Source organism: Canis lupus, chromosome 16 (genome assembly GCF_048164855.1).
Source record: "Canis lupus baileyi chromosome 16, mCanLup2.hap1, whole genome shotgun sequence".
NCBI lineage: Eukaryota > Metazoa > Chordata > Mammalia > Carnivora > Canidae > Canis > Canis lupus.
In genome coordinates this window covers 22,406,698-22,424,497 of record NC_132853.1, presented here as the reverse complement: position 1 = coordinate 22,424,497, position 17,800 = coordinate 22,406,698, and the positions used below count along the sequence as shown (strand labels likewise).

The window sequence follows — 17,800 nt, the reverse complement described above, 5'->3', positions numbered from 1 at the left end:
ACCATGGGGCTGGTCCCACAGGCTCAGGCCGAGTGCCGGTTCAGCTCACATCCCCAAGTTGGTGGAAGGTGATTTCACATTTGTAACAATTACTCACTTAATTGGATTCCAATTAAATTGGAGAGGAAGCGGAGGGCTGTGTCTGTGTTTATTCTCCTCCTTCCTCCTTCTGCGCCTCAAAGAGAGTGCAGGGAGGGTGACAAACGGGCTTTATCCCATCTGGAACAATCCGCCTCCTGTCAGGGGTGGGCAGGGCTGCCCTGGGGCTGGCCCCACCTGCCCCCTTCTGAGCAGCTCTCATGCCTGCATTTCTAATCAGAGGCTGGACTCATTTAAGGTCCTAGGGGGTGCTGGGTGCCCAGGCAGGAGTCAAGTTTTCTCATGGGTTTCACCTCCTTTGGCGAGGGGTGGGGGGTGCGGTGGCTGGGTGTGGACTCAGGGGAGCGGGGACAGAGAGGTGGAGGGACTGCCTCCAATGAAGCAGCACTATCCAGGCAGAGTGGATGGGGCCTCAGAGATGGATTAAGTGCACCCAGGGCTTGCCAGCTGGGCTCACTGGGTGTCTCCAGGGCTGCCCCAGGGTGACAGGGGATGAGGGGAGGGCAGGTGAGCCCTCAGGGAGATACCTCTACTCTCCATTTAACCAGTAGCTCTGCTTTGACTTGGAGCATATATTAACTGTATTACCTACAATGTTGCATATGCAATTTATGTCCTATATACAATATATGATGTGTTTCCCTGGCCAGAAAAAAATTACTAGTTGAGTGCAGTTCTGTCACATATTAGAAACTGAGGCCCAGAAGGGGGAAGAGTCTTGTTCAAGTCCATGCCACCATCTTAGGGCCTCATTTATTAGGATCAAGGTCTCATGGCCCTGATCTCAGCCTCCTGTAGCCAGGAGATGGTGTGGGGTGGGGGCCTCGGGGAGAGGTTATGGAGGGAAGGATGGGCCAGGCTCAGGTCTCTGTGGAAGCACCTCCCTCCGGCGTCTGCTCCCCAAGAGAGGCCCTTCTCTGGTCCACCACACTGCAGAGGCCAGGCAGTCATGATGGTGACCAGGGGCTGAGGCTGGGCTCGTGTCCACGAGGGACACTAGCCCAGCTGGCCCTCTGACTGGACACCCTACTCTCCAGACCCCGATCACAGGAGCACCTCAAAGGGGCAAAATCTGCACAAAGATACCTATCTAGTCAGTGTCTGGTGCACAGGAGGTATTTAGGAAAGCTTTGTACAATGAATGAATGGATGGATGAATGTGTGCTTGATTGAGTCATGGAAATGGAGCCCACTCTAGGAATCAGGGCCCAAGTTTCTAATGTTGGGTGAAGGAAACGAGGCTCTAGAAAGAACCGGTTGCCAAAACAAGGAAGGTTAGCTCTGGCCAAAGAGAACCCCGGGCTTGATGGGGCAGGCACAGTCTCTCCTGGGAAAGCTGCTCATCCGATGAGAGAGGCACTGACTTCTCTGGGGAGCTCTAGACTGATGAGGGAGGCACAGTGCCTCCCGCCCCCGCCCCGGGGAGAGTCCCCAGCCTGGTGGGGGTGGGGGTAGAGGTGAGAGAAGGAAGAATGTCCTGTCCTGGGGAGCTCCCTGTCTGATGGGGGATGCACCTAACGTGGGCAGCTTCCTGCCTGAGGGAGGAGATGAGGCTGGGCCTATGAGGCAGTGCTCCCCACTTCTTGGGTTAAGGAGCCAAGGCCCTGTGTGTGGGTGCAGCGAGGGAAGGAGCTGGGAGCTGCAACCAGGCAGGATGAGAGCCATCCACATTCTGGTCAGGCAGCCACTCGCTGAGTTATTATTATTTCTTTTTTTTGAGCTACTTAGAGCAATTTACAGAAATCATTTAGGGGCCGTTTAGGGAGAAGAGAAAAGATGAAGACTTTTAAAGGCAGGGCCCGGGGATGGTTTTATGCAGATCAGCTTCGCAGGGCTGCCAAGGAGAATCTGGATTCGGAGGGGTGTGGGGAAGGAGAAGGTGCTTACAGGGTTCTGCTCTGACGTATCTCCTGTGGGGTCCCAAGGCAGCAGCCAGGGACCCAGGAAAAGGATGGGTGGGGAGCATATGTTGGGCAGAGGGCTGAGGCACATGAGGAGGGAAGCCAGCTCCAGGGGATGAGCCAGTCACTCTGTGCCTTGGTTTCCCCTTTTATAACTGGGGCATCTGCATGGGTGAGTTGCCCTCTCTGGGACCAAGCTGAATGAGCATGACACTTCCTCTATGATACTGGGGTGAGAGGAGGGGCCTTTGGACTTGGAGCCAAGACTCAGGAGATAGGGCTCAGTGGGGAGTGGCAGACAGAGGCAGACTTCTCTTTCTGTGACCTGGGCCAGTCTCTTATCTCTGATCCCCTCCTCATCCATATGATGGGGATCTGGATCGCCAATGTCACAGGCTGGGCTTACCTGTGACAAGGTGATAAAGTGTGTGCGGCAAACTTCAGGGGTGACCTTTGAATACCCGCTTCTCCTATCTACCCCCCAGGCAGAAGAAATTGCTCTTTGAGCTCTTCAAGGGCTTGAACAGGGACTAAATGACCTATGCCGGGCCGGGATCAGAGGCCTGAACCGGATGCCTGGGGAATGCAGGGCACGTGTGCGTGTATCCATGTGTGGGCATGTGATGTGGCAGGGGGAGAAGGAGGTGGAGGGAGTGGAGGGACAAATAAGAAAACGGGTCACACGTTTAGCAGAGCCTTTCCCACAGTTCACATTTCATGCTGTTTGTGATGTGATTATTGGAGATGGAATCTGGTTACTCTGTGTAAACACCACGCCTGCTGAGACATATCCCCCAGATGCAGCTGCTGGGGAAGCCGGAGGTGGCAGGGGTACCCTGCATAACACCCTTGCACAAAACCTCTAAAGACACGGTGACAAGGCCATGGCGCTGGGCATCAGGAACGGGGTCTGAGGGGTGGCCTCGGCGTGCCTGATAGCTGTGTGAGCTAGGCTAAGATCGGTCCCCTTCTGGACCTTGGGGCTCCTATCTTTCAAATAGAGATGGTTCAAGGATGAGAGGGGCCTGAACTCCCATCTAGCTCCCCTGACCCAAGGTTCTCTGACTTTACTGTCTCACTTCACTGAGCGGCTTCTCTGTACCACAGTGCAGACAGGATTTTAGAGGGCACCAGCTTTCAGCAGATTCTACAAGCTCTGACGGAGTGCCAGCTGCGGGTAGGGCCCTTTGCAAGGAGATTCACGCTGCCTGCCTTCCCTCCAGCCAGTCTTTCAATAGTGAGGGCAATAATGTCTGTCTGCTCGGCATCCCGACCAGTGCCTTCATGCAACACTAGCTCGTAGAGCCCTCGGGATCTCAGACGTAGGTAGTGTTTGTAAGGAGGCTCCCTCCCCTATCTGCTGTGCTCCCTGCAGGAGCTGGGTGGGCATGGCTCTGGACAGGATGGCCACCCTTGTGGCTACTGGGGCTCAACTCACCAGTTCTCATAGATTTTGGCAGTGATTGTTGCAAAATGACAGGAAGCCACAGCTGCGCCCCCCCAAGTCCAGGTGAGGCCAGTTACTTGCCCCTCTTCCCCCTGCCCTCCTGCACTCAGCCACCCCTGGCACCAATTCCACAGCAAGGAAAGCATTTGCCTCCTTGTCCCACATCAGCCGGTGAATGCATCTTCACTGCTGCATGACCACCATTTGTCACGGCCCTTGTCATGGCCTACTCCGCAGAGTAGGTATTCAAAGCCCTGTGCTGAACAAAAGTATAGTTACCGTTTCCTGGGCACTTGCCACAAGCCAGGTGCTGCCTGCTTAAAGCACATTGTGTGCATTAATTTGTTTATTCATTACAACAACCTATGAGACAGGTACTTATTCCATTTCATAGATGTGGAGACTGAGCCACAGAGCAGTGAAATAATTTTCCCAAGACCACAAAGTTAGAATATGGCAGATGAGTGTGAGAAGGAAAGATGGAAGGAAGGAAAAAAGGAAGGAAGGAAGGAAGGAAGGAAGGAAGGAAGGAAGGAAGGAAGGGAGGGAGGAAGGGAGGAAGAAATTTTTCTTTGGTCTCTGTGCCTCATTTAACTCCCAAATCTCTGGTCCCAGTGGCTCCCGAGGGAGTAAGGTGAGAGGAGGGACAAGGAACCACCTTTTTATTCTTTCATTCACACATGTGTACTGAGCATCCCCTGTGTGCTGGGCACGGATCTAGGTGCTGGGAATATGGCAGTGAACAAGACAGCTGGGGCCCGGCTCTCAGGAGCTTCCATCCTAAGGTGGGGGTGTGGGGGGAGGTGTCAGTCTCTGAACCAGAAGACACATAACTACACAACATGGCAGGTGAAGGGAGACAGTGAGCAGCAGAGTGAAGTGTGGGCAGGGCTAGTCTGGCTAGGGGATGGGCCAGGGCGGGTCACTCTGTGACATCCATTTGAGTGGAGGCCTGAAGGGGGTGAGGGCACACGTTGTGCTTATTTGAGGGAAGAGGCCAGGTGGGGGCAGCAGGGGCTGAGTTGCTGAGGCTCGGTGTCTGGCATGTGTGAGGGCAGCAGGGAAATAGGGTGGCGGGGGCCAGGCAGCTGAGAAGGAAGATTTGGTCAGGAAGAGGGACAGATCCGTGCCCGCCATATAAGCCACTGTAAGGACTCTGGCTTTCACTCTCAGTAGAGTGGAGGGTTCTGAGCAAAAGAATGACTTGATCTGATGTGTGGTTTACAGGATCTCAGGAAGGAAGGAAAGTGGCCTCTGGGAGGCGGCTGGGAGCCCCGGTATGGATGGGTTATCTTGGCCAGCATGCATCACGCCAGCATGCTGGGGAGGAGCTAAGGAGGCTCCACGTGGGCAGGGAATCTCCAAGGACCGCATTTGAGAGGCCAGTGGCCTAGCACACCAGTCCCAGGGCCCCAAAGGAACCTCCCGGGGGAGAATTTGGTAGCACCCTTGGGGAGCATCTAGCCCTTCACTGTCCAAGATAGCAGCCAGTCTCTAGGCTTCACTACTGAGCAACTGAAATGGGGCTAGCTGGAACATGCAATGAGCTTCTCTAAGAGTTAAACACAGGGGATTTTGCAGATTTAATACAGAATTTAAAAAACAAAACAAAACAAAACAATGTAAAATAGTTCCTTACTAATTTTTATGCTGGTTACATGTTGAAACGATAACCTTTTATATATATATTGGTTAAAATATATTAAAATTCATTTTCACCTGTTTCTTTTTCCTTTTCTCGCGCGATAACTAGGAAAATTAACTTACATAGGTGGCTCCGCAGCCTATCTCCATCGGGCAGCCCTGATCTGGTACAGCGGCCCTGACTTTAGAGACCCAGATACAGACCTCCAGTGGGAGGAAGGCTGTGTCTGAGGCAGGTAGCTGGCTGAGAGAGCCCAGAGGCCGAGGAAGGGCTTGCTGGGAGGCTGGGGAGACAAGGGCCTGTGGGCGGGGCGGGTCATCTGAGGTGACCCCTAGGGGCTCACGATAAATAAGAAATGGTTATACTGACCTGAACAGAGTTCCCACCGTTCATGCTAGCATGACCTCAGGTACCCTGCCCCCAACTCCCCTACAGGACAAGTTTGCCTTTCTTCCTACTGTCTGCAGATGAAGACTCCGAGACCCAAAAGAGGGAGAGGAGGCAGCTCTGGCACCAGGGTCTGCGTGTGCTTTGGGCTGTAGGATGCACCAGAGCAAGTGTTTCAGGAACACCCTGGGTTCTATAACCCCAGACCTGATTTTTGGCAGTGGTTTTTGCATTGCAGAAGTGCCCTTCTACAATGCAAATATCCACAAGCCATGGCCTCACCAGCCTGATATGACCCAGGACCCAGGAATGCCTCCCCTGCCCCAGGGTGGGGGAGAGGCGCTGGGAATGGGGGCCAGCCGAAGCCTGCGGCTGCTTCCCTGGTTAGGGAAGGGATGAAGAATGGAGGGAGGGCGAGGGGCTGGCTGCTGGCCACTGCTGTGTTTAAAACAGCAGCACGTTGCTAGGAGGCATTGAGGGTAAGAAAAATAAGACCCCAAACAAAACAAAACAAAAAAAACCCCAACCTCCAGAAAACAGATCTCCGGGAAGTCTTTGGCACAGTCTTAACCGCCCTTCCCAGCAATGAGGCCTGGCTCTAGGCAAGAGAGGAAGGAGACAAACCAAGCCTATCGCATTTACTGAGCCCTCCGGCAGGCCCACAACTTTTGTTCTGGGCACTTCCACCCTTGCACCCTTGTAGAAGCCCGGCTGCAGAGAGGTGACACAATTACTCCCATTCTGTAGATGGAGAAGCTGAGACCCAAGGGGACAGGCAGGCAAATGCTTCTGGGTTACTCAGCCTCGCCGTAGCAGGGCTGAGATTCAAACCTACATTTGTGTGACTCGAAAAACCTATCACCATTCTCTGACCTGACATGGCTTCTTCTGAGGCTTTCCTGGAGTCCAAGCTCTGGCAGTGACCCCTGGGATCCGGCCCCTTGGCCGCAGCTGCCAGCTGAGCTGGGAAATGAGGAGGGAGACCGGGCGTTTGTTGAAAATGCTGAGGGAGATCTTGTGTCTCTCACTTCTCCTACCAGGCCACTTTCCCCAAGACTCTGACACTCCTGGACCCCCAGGGGGTCAGAAATGGCTGTGGGCCATAGGCAAGTCCCTTTTGCTTTTCAGGCCTTAGCTGCTAAGATAATCAAGACAGCTCCAAACACTGAGCCTTGGGCTGCAGGCTCTGGACCTCTCATCCAGAGGTCCAGAACCAAGGAGTAGAAAGAGGTCCGGCCAGGGCAAGTGGCAGAGCCAGCACTCAGATCTATCTCTCTGGTTCTAACGGTGGGCTCTTTGCCATATGGTGGTACGTCTTATGATGGCTGGCAATCACTTCCCATCCCAGGAGTCCCACTCAACAGCGCCCTTCAGCATTGCTCCTATCTGCAAACCGCCCCCAAACAAGTCATTACTGAGAACCTGGCTTTGATCATGTCACTCCCTCACTCCAGAACACTCAATAGCTCTCCAGTGCTCCATGGAATATAGGGGCAAAGCTATAAGGGGTCTCAAAAGAGCATCCAGGTAAAGAACTACCAACCATATGCCCGGCATTTAGCCCCCTCTCCTGCTACTCCTTCCCAGGCAGCCTTGGCTCTCCCTTGGTGGAATGACTTTGTAGGCCAACAGCCATTTTTGCTCTGCGTTTCTGTCTTCCCCAGGGTATCAGACACACAGTAGATAGTGACTGATTAGTCTTCAGAGGCAGAACTCTCAAACCTTGTTAAGGCCTCTTGAAATGGTACCTCCTCTGTGAAGCCTCTCCTGATCTCTCGAATAGTTGTGAGATTTCTCCCTCCACAACCCTCTTTGTCCCTCCTCTCTCTCTCTCTCGCTTTGTCCCTCCTGACACACCTATGACTACATTGTATCAGAGTCTGTGTGGACATGGCTCATCTGCCCAGGCCATCACCTTAGAAGCTCCTCTTGGGTCAGGCACCATATTTTCTTCATTTTTACATTTAACATGATGCCTGGCATGTACTACTAACATTAATAACAATGACAGTGACAGCCATGATTTGGGGGCACTTAATATGTATCAGGCACTATTCTCAGTATCTGACATGAAACATGGACTCATTTATGTAGTCATAACAACCCATAAGTTGGGTACTTTCATAATCATTTGCAGATTAGTAAACCAAGGCACAGAGTCACACAGGAAGTGACAAAGCCAGGCTGATTGGTTTTAGAGTCAAGTGCAGGGAAGAAGTGAGGGTACAGGAGGAGAGCTATGGGCATCAGGACTAAAATAAAACAGAGGACAGCCTACTCCTGCCTCCACGGGAAAGATTCCTGGTGCCCAGCACAGGGCATGACACATAGTAGGTGCTCAGCTAATAGAAGTGATTCTTGAGGCAATCAGATAATTCAATAGGTGCTCAGACATAGGCTTGTGGTCAGTGGGGGCTGCTGCAGGGCCTGAGTGGGGAGCCCAGCCCCCTGCACCATGCCAGGTCCCCCATTTCTCATCCCACTACCTCCCCCAGCTCCAGCCTCTCTTCTCCAGCATCTCAGACCTCTCATGCACGGGGCAGGCGGCTGGCAGTTTTTCTCCTGCAGAGAACAGCCACAGAAAATTGAGATCATTTCTCTGCTGTGTTGGCAGCTGAGAAAATGGTAATTTTTCCTATTTTCAATCCAAGAATTCCTTCCTATTGAACAAAGGCCCCATACCACCTCTCTTGCTCCCGGAGGGACCCGGCTAGGGAGGGTGTGGTTTGCCCCCAGGGCAGGTCACCTCCCTGCCCCAGAGATGTGGCTGCAGTGGTCACAGGGTGGTAGGCGCGGTGGTAGATGGAGGGAGGCCACCAACTGAGCAGACATAAAACAGGGACAGCCAGAGAGGTCAAAGCAACAGGTGATGTGGAGTTACTACGGGGCACTCAGGCATCCAGGGAAATTAGATTTTGCTTCCCTGAACACAGAGCCTGCACACATCCGAGCTGTCACACTTCCCAAATCAGAGTGGTGTAAGATCACTGTCCACACAAGGGCCTATGATCCCCCTTGCCCCCGGAGTGGATTTTTCATAAAGGGAGATGATTAGTTAAAAATCAGAATATATGAAATAAACCGGAGCTAGCTGAGCATCCCAAATGCCCCAGCTGAGACGAAGGCACTGGCGTCTGGCTTCTGCCACCGAGGCGATGGTAGGGGTTTGAGCAAGAAGAGGCCGCAGAAACACCCCTTGCTGCAGCCCCATTTTACAGACAAGAGGTCCAAGCCCATCGGAAGAGGCCTGGGCAGCCACACGGCTCCTTTGGAGGGGCAGGTCTGGACATCAGCTTGGCCAGTCCCTGGATGGTCCCTGCTGCAGCTGGTTCCCTGCACACCCTGGTCCTGCCGCCGGATGGGGAGGCTGCGGGGCAGCAGGGAAGGCAGCCACAGCCAGGATTATGAGAGTCAATTGGCCAAAGGGAGCCAGACATTGGTCCCCTCCCTGCTACTCTGGGTGGGGGTGGGAGGGGGCAGTCCCTGACCTTGCAGGGTCTGGAGTTCTGCAAGCCTGCAGCTGCGGATCAGCTCAGGTCACTCCTGCTCCAAACCCTGCTACGGCTCCCCCTTGCCCTGAGCCCACATGTCTTACAAGAGCCGCCCTCTCCCCCACCCATTTACCCCAACCCTCCTCATCTCACAGTGTCCAGCCCCTCTGGCCTCCTCACCATCTCTGAATGGTCAAGCCCACTCCTGCCCTAGGCCTGCCCTCTATAATATTCGCATACAGGTGCTTCCTCACCTCCTTCGAGCATGCTTAATGACACTTTAGGATACCAGCATTCATTCTGTACTACGCAACCCCTCCCGGCACACACACGAATTCCCAATTCCCCTTACCCTACCTTTCTTATTTTCCTTAGCCCTTTCTGCCTTCTAACATATTATATAATTCACTTGTTTAATATGCTATCTGCCCTCCTCCCCGCCTTCCACAAGAATACAAGCTCAATGAGTGCAGAGATTTTTGTTATATTCCCTGATAAAGATAAATGACTAGAACAGTACCGGGACCACAGTAAGCACCAACTGAATACTCACTGACTGACAGGGAAGGTGTCTATGTGCACAAGTAAACGCACAAGAGTACCTTCACTGACTTATCTGACAAATCATTAAGTGCCTGTTTTGTTCTAGATATCCCAGTAGACTGCGGGAACACAGCAGCAGGAAGAGGCCAGGTCCACTCAGGCTTACGGCCAGCAGGGAGGCCATGCAGTGCAGGTACACACAAGGCAAATCGGTGATGAGTTGCAGAAGGCGGTGGGTCTTTGTCCACCTGAGAATCAGGGTGGGCTTCCCAGAGGAGGGCTGGTTACACTCTGGCCTGAAGGCTGGGCAGGAGATAGATATGGAAAGTTGTTCCGGTCAGAGGCCGCAGCACGTACGGAGGCTCTGACGTGGAAAAGAGCACTATTCCTTCAAGGGACTGAAAGAAGCCTAGACAACAAGGGGGAGAGGGGCTCAAGATGAGGGGGACTCACTTGCGCGTCTGCCTGTCCATGTCTGTGCTTATTCCCTGTATTTGAGAGACAGAGAGGGATGGCAAGAAGCCTTCCGTATTCAGGGTGGGAAAATGACCTCAGGAGCTGGTGTGGTGAGGACTCCGTGGGGCCTCAGTTTCGCCCTCTGTAAAATGGGGATCACGATAGCTGCCTGTGCCCAGCGGCTACTGTGGAGGTCAAATGAGATGGTGGACCTGAACTCCAAAGAAGCATGGGAGCTCTCAAGCGTGTCCAGGTGTGCCCGTGCCTGTGTGGTTGCTCACGCACGCGTGTGCCCATGCCGCGAGCTTCCAGCAACACCGTTCTCCTGCCGTGACAAGTCTGCTGCATCATCTGTACCAAGCCACCAAAAATACACTCGCTTCTGGCCCAGAGCCATGCTCTCCAACAGCACTGGGGGCGGCGGGGAGCAGAGGAGGAGGCCTGCGAGGTGGGGCCCTCCACTTCTGGGCCGATGTGGCCATCTTGTTGCCCAGTGTCAGACTGTCACCACACAAGGGGACAAAAGACATCTGAGGGCTGGGGCTGTGCCTCCTTTATCAGACGGGCCTCTCTGGCATGAGACTGTGTTCCCTTGTACTAGGCACTCCTGGGGTGGGGTGGGGGCAGAAAGCATCTTCCCTCCTCTCCTTTTCTCCCTCAAACAGGGAGGTTGTCACTCAGTGTGGCCGTGACTCCTTCTGGGCAAGGGTTGGCCCCCTCTGGGGCCAAGCCCCTGGGCAGGGGTTTAGAGTTCAGGGTGTCCTGGTTGCCAGGAGCCTGCCCTGTAGGGGCTGATGCCATTCAGACCTGGATTCTTGGATGAAGACGCCTTTGAAAACCTCAACTGTTGTGAGTGTCATCCTGTTTATCAGGTGACCCTGGGCACCTCACTCTCCTGGCTCTGAGGGCCCTGAGGATCCTGCCCCGGCATCCTGCCCCCTGTGTCTGGGGTGGAAAGAATGGGAAAAGTCCTCCAAAAGAAGAGAGCAGCCAGTTGCCCATCCTCACAAGCCAAAACAGTGTGGGCAAGAATGCAAGAGGAGAATGCAGGAAGGACTCAAGGGTGATAAAAAGCAGAACTTTCCAAAGGCAAATAATCCTCTAGATAATTTAGGCAAAAAGGGATTTTCTTCCATGACCTTTTCTACCTATTCCTTGCCCTGAATCATTCACTCTTGCATTCACTCACGCTTGCAACTAGCCTTGGGCACCACACAATTGCTTCTATCATCCACTTTATCCTGCTGGACTGTGCACCAGCCCGTAGGGCCTGGGGTGGACGTGTGTGCGTGGGGAGCTGAGGCAGGAGGGGCTGAAAGGGGCAAATGGGACAGAGGAAGGAGAAAATGATGTCTGGCCTCTCTGCCTGTGTCCCTGGTAGGGCTGGTCCCCTCCCTGTTACAGCACTGGCTTCCCCTGCCTCAGTGCCTCTCTCCTCGGGGTGGGCTGGTCTTCTCCCAGAGATGGGTGCAGTAGCTAGCACAGTGCTGGTGCTTCCTGCTATGTTGCCCCATTCTTGGGGATGGCTGGAGTAGGCAGGGCTGACCCAATTGATGGTCAGGAGGCCCACTTTTCATGTAAGAAGACAGAAAAGGAAAATAGAAAGAAATGAATTCATTTTCTTAAAACAAAACCACCACAACTGGTTCATTAATCTCTTATTAAAATTCTGTGCTGAATACTGGCAAGGAAGAAGTAAGGAGGATCCTGGGGAGGGGATGGGGAGAAAGAAACGGATACCCTCGTTAGCATCTGCTGTGGCATCATCCGAGGGAAGCCCCACATGGAGCCGAGAAGCATAAGAGACAAAACGGCAGGCTTGTCCATCACAAGAGACAAGACAAAGGGAAGGGGATATGACGGGCACCGTCCCCTCATCCATAGAGGAGGAAAAAACTCAGGGAGGGAGATGGCTTTACTGTGGTTGCACAGCAAGTAGACAGCAAAGTTAGGATTTGAACCCGTCTCCTGTTTCCTGGAGACTCTGGTTTCAAACTGCCTTGAATTTTAGAATCTGGGCCTTTTTCTAGTCTCAACTGGACTTGGAGCTCATGAAAGGGAGCTGAAGGCCCGGAACCCCTCCACTCTCCCTTGTAGTGCTTGGCGAGGCTTATTAACGCCACTGGTGATTGGTTCTCTTGACTGGTTGGAACTCGAGGCTGGCTTGAGGCCAGAAGTGCATCTTTGGACAAAGCCCTGGAGACAGGATAACAGAGGTAGGCAGGATCTCTGCTGAGTGGCCTGGAGCCAACCACCAATCCGGGAATCCCCTCTGGGCTCTGGTGCTGGTTCTGATTCTAGAACAACTGGCAGGGTGACCTTGGCCAATCCCCTTCCCTCTCTGAGCGTCCATGTCCTCATCTGCATGAAGGCTGGAGTAGAGGCTCTGTGTGGTTCTTTCAGTTTCAAGGTTGTGGATGACCATCACCATGTGTAGGGCTGCAAAGCCTGCCTTCCCCCACTGCCATGCAGCCCCCTTCCCCTGCCCCAGGTGGGTGGGCAGACCCTGGTGGTTGGAGTTGGTGCCTCTAAGGGTCTCAGTTTCTGCAGGCTCATGAGCCCTCACTGTCAATCTCAGGCCTGGGAGCCATCCGTTCCAGACAAGCCCCCAGCGAGGGTCTCGGAAATGGCTCAGGTCCTCCCCTCATCTTCCACCGTGGCCTTACCTCCTACAGCCACGCACTGAGTTATCCTCAGGATTCTAATAAAGCTCATCTTCTGCCACCAAGTTTATAACACATCCCCACCTACTGGTCTCAAACATAACAAGGCTGTGTTGTGGTGTAGGGCTCCATGTGGCCAGGATGAAGATGGGTGTGTGTGTTTGCAGGGGGGAGGTCAGAGCATCACTGCTCATTCCCAGCAGTGAGGGAACGTCCCAAGGGTCAGTGCTGAGTTTGTTCTGCTGTGTCCCTCCTGCCTCCCCAAAGGAGCCCAGAGCTTGGGCCATCCTGTGGGGTGGGGAGAGCATGGACCCAACCCACCAGGGAAACTCAAGTTTGCCAGGCTGATGACCAAAAGGTGAGGACACAGGCGTTTGAGGTCGTGTAATCAGAGTGCCATGGGACATTGCGTTTATATCCTGTGGGGCAGGGTTGTACTGTGTCACTTCAGATATGCATATCCTGTGTGTGCCCCTCAAGAGGGCGTGGCATGGCTCTGCCCCATTCCTTTGCTGTCTTCCTGGTATCCATGCCTATCCTCTCCTGGTCCCAGCTTCTCCCCCACACCCCAGAGCTCTCTTGTCAATATCCACTGGGAGGGCCCCACAATAGAGCTGTCCTCCCACCTCATTCATTTCTTCAGAGCACCTACTATGTCTGGAGAATGTGGCAAAAATGAAGAACACATGGCACCTGCTCTAAATGCAAGTATGCGGAGACGAGGAGGGGCGTACTCAGAAATATGCCCACACACCCCCTCTGCACACACACACTGTTGGCCTATGAGGAGTGCCAGAGATGCAGCATGAAGAGCCACGGCTGCTCTGGAAAGAGTACTTGCTTCTGTTGCAGGGTGGGGGCTGCTGGTGGGAAGCCAAGGGGCAACAGAGGCAGACTCCCTGGAAGAGATGAGGTTAGGATTGGGTTTTGATGGCTAGATATGGATTTCTGGAGGCTGGTATTCTAGAGGGAGGGGCTGGTGGGTACAAAAGCAGAGGGGCAGGGAGGTGAGCCAGGTGATACTTTCTAAGATGCATGGGGGACGAAGGGCGGGCAGTGCCACCAAGGTGATGACGTGGATTGAGATAAAATCATATAAGAGTTTTGATTCTTGGGCCAAAGAAGGGCTCCTTGATCCTATAGGCAGTGGAGAGCCAGTGATGAAGGTTACCGAGTAGGAGGCTGTGACATTATCAGCTCTGCCACAGATTTAACCAGCACCCTGCCCCCCTAAACTCCTAGTCAAACTAAAAATGGAGCAGAAAGCCTCCCCAAAGACCAGATGCGGGAAAGTGGCCTTCTCAGAAGCCTGGAGATGAGAGAGGTGTCTAGGCTGCCACCCCACCAGGCTAAGCTGGGCCCTGAAAGGTAGTGGGGCTCTTTTCACACATGGTATCTGCCCAGAGGTCCTGGCACAAAGTGAGAAGGGGAGGGAGGGGGGCACACTGCTTGTGGAAGATGGGAAACATGAGGGAGGCAGCCCAAGGTCACCCTGCCCGATGGCGCCAGAGTCAGACAGCAACCCAGGCTATTTGGCTCCCAGTCTGGCTGTGTTGGCAATAGCCTGCCAGGCATCCAAAACTACAACTCCCTCTCCCCAATCCCAGCATCTTTGAAGGGCTCAGAAATCCCAACCAAGAATTGGTTTGAAGTGAGACTAAATCCGTATATCCTTTTGTGTATAGAGGAATGGTTTGGGTGGGTGGGTGTCAGGCAGCCTGAAGGAGGAAAGTCCAGGGAAGATGGCTTTTTTTTTTTTTTTTTTTTGAGGGGGAGGAACTTCTAGGATTCTGGCCTTATCCATCTTGGGATGGGGGGGGGGTGTCTCTAAGCTTTGAGCATCTGCTGGTACCCTTCCTTGAGGATTGGGAGATTGAGGCATGGGATGGGGGCTCCAGGAAGGAGTTTGGAAAGGGATCCGGGTAATCAGGAGGGGAAAATGTGGGCTCAGTGGAGGACTCCCAGGCCACCCCTGCAAATAGCTTCTTTCAGCCGGCCAGCTAGCCCTGGGTCCTGTGTGTACAGGAACCATGCTAAGCCCACGGTTCTGCCTCCACCCCTCCAGAACTAACAGGGTACAGAGAAGACACGGACATCTAAGGAAAAATGAAGCAGATTGCTAACCCTCTAGAGGAGCAGCGCCAGGACAGCTAGGCCCTACTGGGGCTGGATGTGAGGAAGCAGGCAGGATTCTGGGTGGTGAGGAAAGAGAAAGGATCTTTAACAGCAGGCTGAGGGGTCAGGATGCTGGGCAGTGGACAGTGGGCTGCCCCAAGGTGGGGCCATGGCTGGGTTTTAGGAAGGGAACTCAGGCAACAAGACACAAGGCGCAGAGGGGGGCAGAACCACGCCCAGAGCGAGGCCTGGGCTCAGTTTCGTCCTGCTAGGCGGCCAGACTCCAAGCTCACTGGGGCCGGGTCACAGGCGAACCCCGGCAGCTCCCGGTCGCAGACAAGCAGAGCCCACGGCCCCACCTGCTCCCGGGCCTCAGCCTGGCACACGGAGCCCAGATCTCTGGTTCCCAGCTGCATTACCCCTGCTCCCCATCATCCCCGCCCTGCCCATTCTTCCGATAAAGCACTGAGGTTGGCAGTGTCTGGTGAATTGAACTCAAAACAGCTCCGGACCGGAGTCACCCCCCCAAGCCGGGAAGGACCGATCCACTCTGGAGGGAGGTCGGTCGGTTCCCCACCCCCTCCTAACCCCAGGACCCCGGATTCCCGGAGCCGATTCCTTTCCTTATTCTTCCACCCTTGAGAACGCGCCTTGGTGAGGATGTGAGGCAGCTGGTTTGAGGCGGTGGGCGCGCTCAAGGGGAGCCTGGGCCGGCTCCTCAGGACTGGGCAGATGTGGGGGAAAGCTGAGCACGACATATCGAGGGTCTTCCGTCCACGCGGAGAGCCTACTGCCCTCTCCATCTGAGTCCCTCTCCAGCCTGTCCAGCCTCACCCCTCAGTACGGAGCAACAAAGCCCTCCCCGAACCCCCCTCCCCGCCGCCGTTTAGGGGAACTGTGTCCCAGGTCTGCCGGTTTCAGGTTGGGTGGGGGCAGAGGGCCTCTCTCCCCCATCCTCCTCCTCCACCCCAGGTCTCTCCCTCCCCACTCGGTCCGCGCCCCTCGCCTCCTGGAGCGCCTCCCGCTTGCAGAGGGCCCGCTGCAGCCTCCTCCCGTCGGATCGGAGTTGTCACTCTGGGGGGGGGGGGCGTTCAGAGACCCTCGGTCCCCCGCCCGCGTCCCCGCCGTCCCGCTGCCAAAGCGCGCCAAGCCCGGCCCCTCCCTCCCCCACCCCCTTTACCGCGGAGCCCGGGGCGAGCCTGGGGAGCAGACGCAACAGATTGCAGAACGCGAGAGCGCGGGGCCCGCTCCCTCCGCGCGCCGCCCGCTCCCGCCGCCCGGCCTGCGCCCGTGGCCCAGACCCCCGCCCTCCGGGCTCGGCTCAGCCGGCCATTGAGATGCAGCTCACAGGACGGCGGGAGGCGGGCAGCGAGCCGCCGCGGCCCCCCGGCCCCCCGGCAGTCCACTTCCCTTCCCGAGGACCGCCGCAGGAAGCGAGGCTCCGGGCGGCGCGGCCCCGCACCGGCCTGCGCACCCGGGGCGGAGGAGACCCGGTCCCCGCGGACCCGAACCGGCCCGGGTCCCGCCGGCTGCGGGGGTGGGAGTGGGAAAGGGCGGCCCGGGCACGATCGAGCCGATCCCTTGGATCCCCCATAGATTTCCGTGGGCGGACACGCCCCCAGACTCTCGGGTTTGGACCCTTCCTCCTAACCAGGGAAGGACTGGAGTACCCCCCCCTCCCCTCCCTTTTCCTGGTCCGGGCTCGGTCCCCAGGGCGGGGCTCGCAGCCTCCGCTCCCGCCAGAGGACTGGGGGTGCTGGAGGTAACTCGGCTGTAGCCCGAGATGCCGGGCTGCGAGTCCGGGGGTGGGGGCTCGCCTTTCGCCCGTCTCTCGGTGCCCCCTCCAGCGGCGCCCGCCGCATCCTCACTCCCCAGTCCGCGCCGCGACACTTACCGTGGGCGAGCAGCGCCGAGAGGCAGAGCAGGGCGGCGCCGCCGCGGCCCGACATCCTGGGGGCCATGGCTGAGGAGGGAGCGGGAAGGGGCCGAGGGGGCAACAGTCGTCGACGACTTGGCCCCGGCCCGGGCTCGGTCACATCCAGCTCGGGGTGGCCGTGGCGCCCGAGGGTCTCCGCCGGAGCTCTGGGGGGCAGGGAGCGCAATTCGGGGACACTTTGAGGGGAGGGGGCGTCCCAGGCGCCGCCGGCTACACCCTCGGAGCTGGTAGGGGCGCAGCTCCGGGCGGGAGGAGCCTCCACCTCCCCGGGCTGGTGCCCCCTGCAGGATCTGCGCGGCGAGGGGGGAGCCGCACGTGCGGTCCCGGAGCCCAGTGGCCACCGGCGTCTCGGGGACCGCCTAGAGCCGAGAGCTGGATCCCGCAGCCCCGAGGCCCAGCTCGAGTCCGAACTCGCTCGAGGGTGCAGATTTCCGACGCAAGCCCCAGCTCCTTCGGTGTCGGTGGCAACCCCACATAGACAGCAGCACGGCTTCCTTCCTCCAAGCGCCCTGCAGCAGCCCCAGCATAAAAATCCCAGGTTAGGTGCAAATGAATGATTTCTTTCGCAAAGAAAGAGAAAATCCAGGCAACTTTAATCCATCCGGAGCAGGAAAAGTTTCCGTGCAGCGCTGAGACCGGCGACGCGGGTCGCCACCACCCCAGGCGACGCCGGGACAGAATGCCCGAGGCGGGCGGGCGCCGGCGGCTCGTCCCCTCGCAGAGCTCGCGGCTCGGCTCCAGCGCGCTCTCTCCAGTCTCGACCAGGGCCCGGGCTCCGCGCAGGCTGGCTCGGCGCCGCCGGCCGGGGCAGCGGCTCCGCGGCTGGGGCGAGGGGGGTGCGGCCGGAGCCCGCTGCCCCGTGCAGACCGGGCTCGCAGGAGCGGGGCAGGGGACAACCGGCGCCAGCGCCCGACGCGCGCCCTCCCTGCTCCGGCAGCCTCCGCCAGCCTCCCGGCCGCCCGCCGCAGTCGGATGGCGAGGGGCTCGGGCGGTCGGCGGCGGCTCCGGGCCGCCCCCTCGCCGCCCGGGGTCTCGCAGTCTCAGCAGGGGGGCGCGCGGCTCCGCCTCGCTCCTCGCCTTCCCGGGGGGGCTGCACAAACCTTGAACTTTTCCGGGG

The 17,800-nt window shown here is 56.5% G+C and overlaps 1 protein-coding gene across 1 annotated transcript in view; it reads right to left on the bottom strand.

Annotated features, from left to right (window-relative positions):
• Positions 1-17,554, bottom strand: part of TMEM132E (transmembrane protein 132E) — a 55,374-nt gene extending 37,820 nt beyond the window's left edge. Inside the window, exon 1 of the mRNA XM_072779489.1 lies at positions 16,642-17,554. Within this exon, the coding sequence (XP_072635590.1) occupies positions 16,642-16,708 (67 nt within the window). The 5' untranslated portion in view covers positions 16,709-17,554. The remainder of the gene's footprint in view (positions 1-16,641) is intronic.
• Between the last annotated feature and the right edge of the window lie 246 nt (positions 17,555-17,800).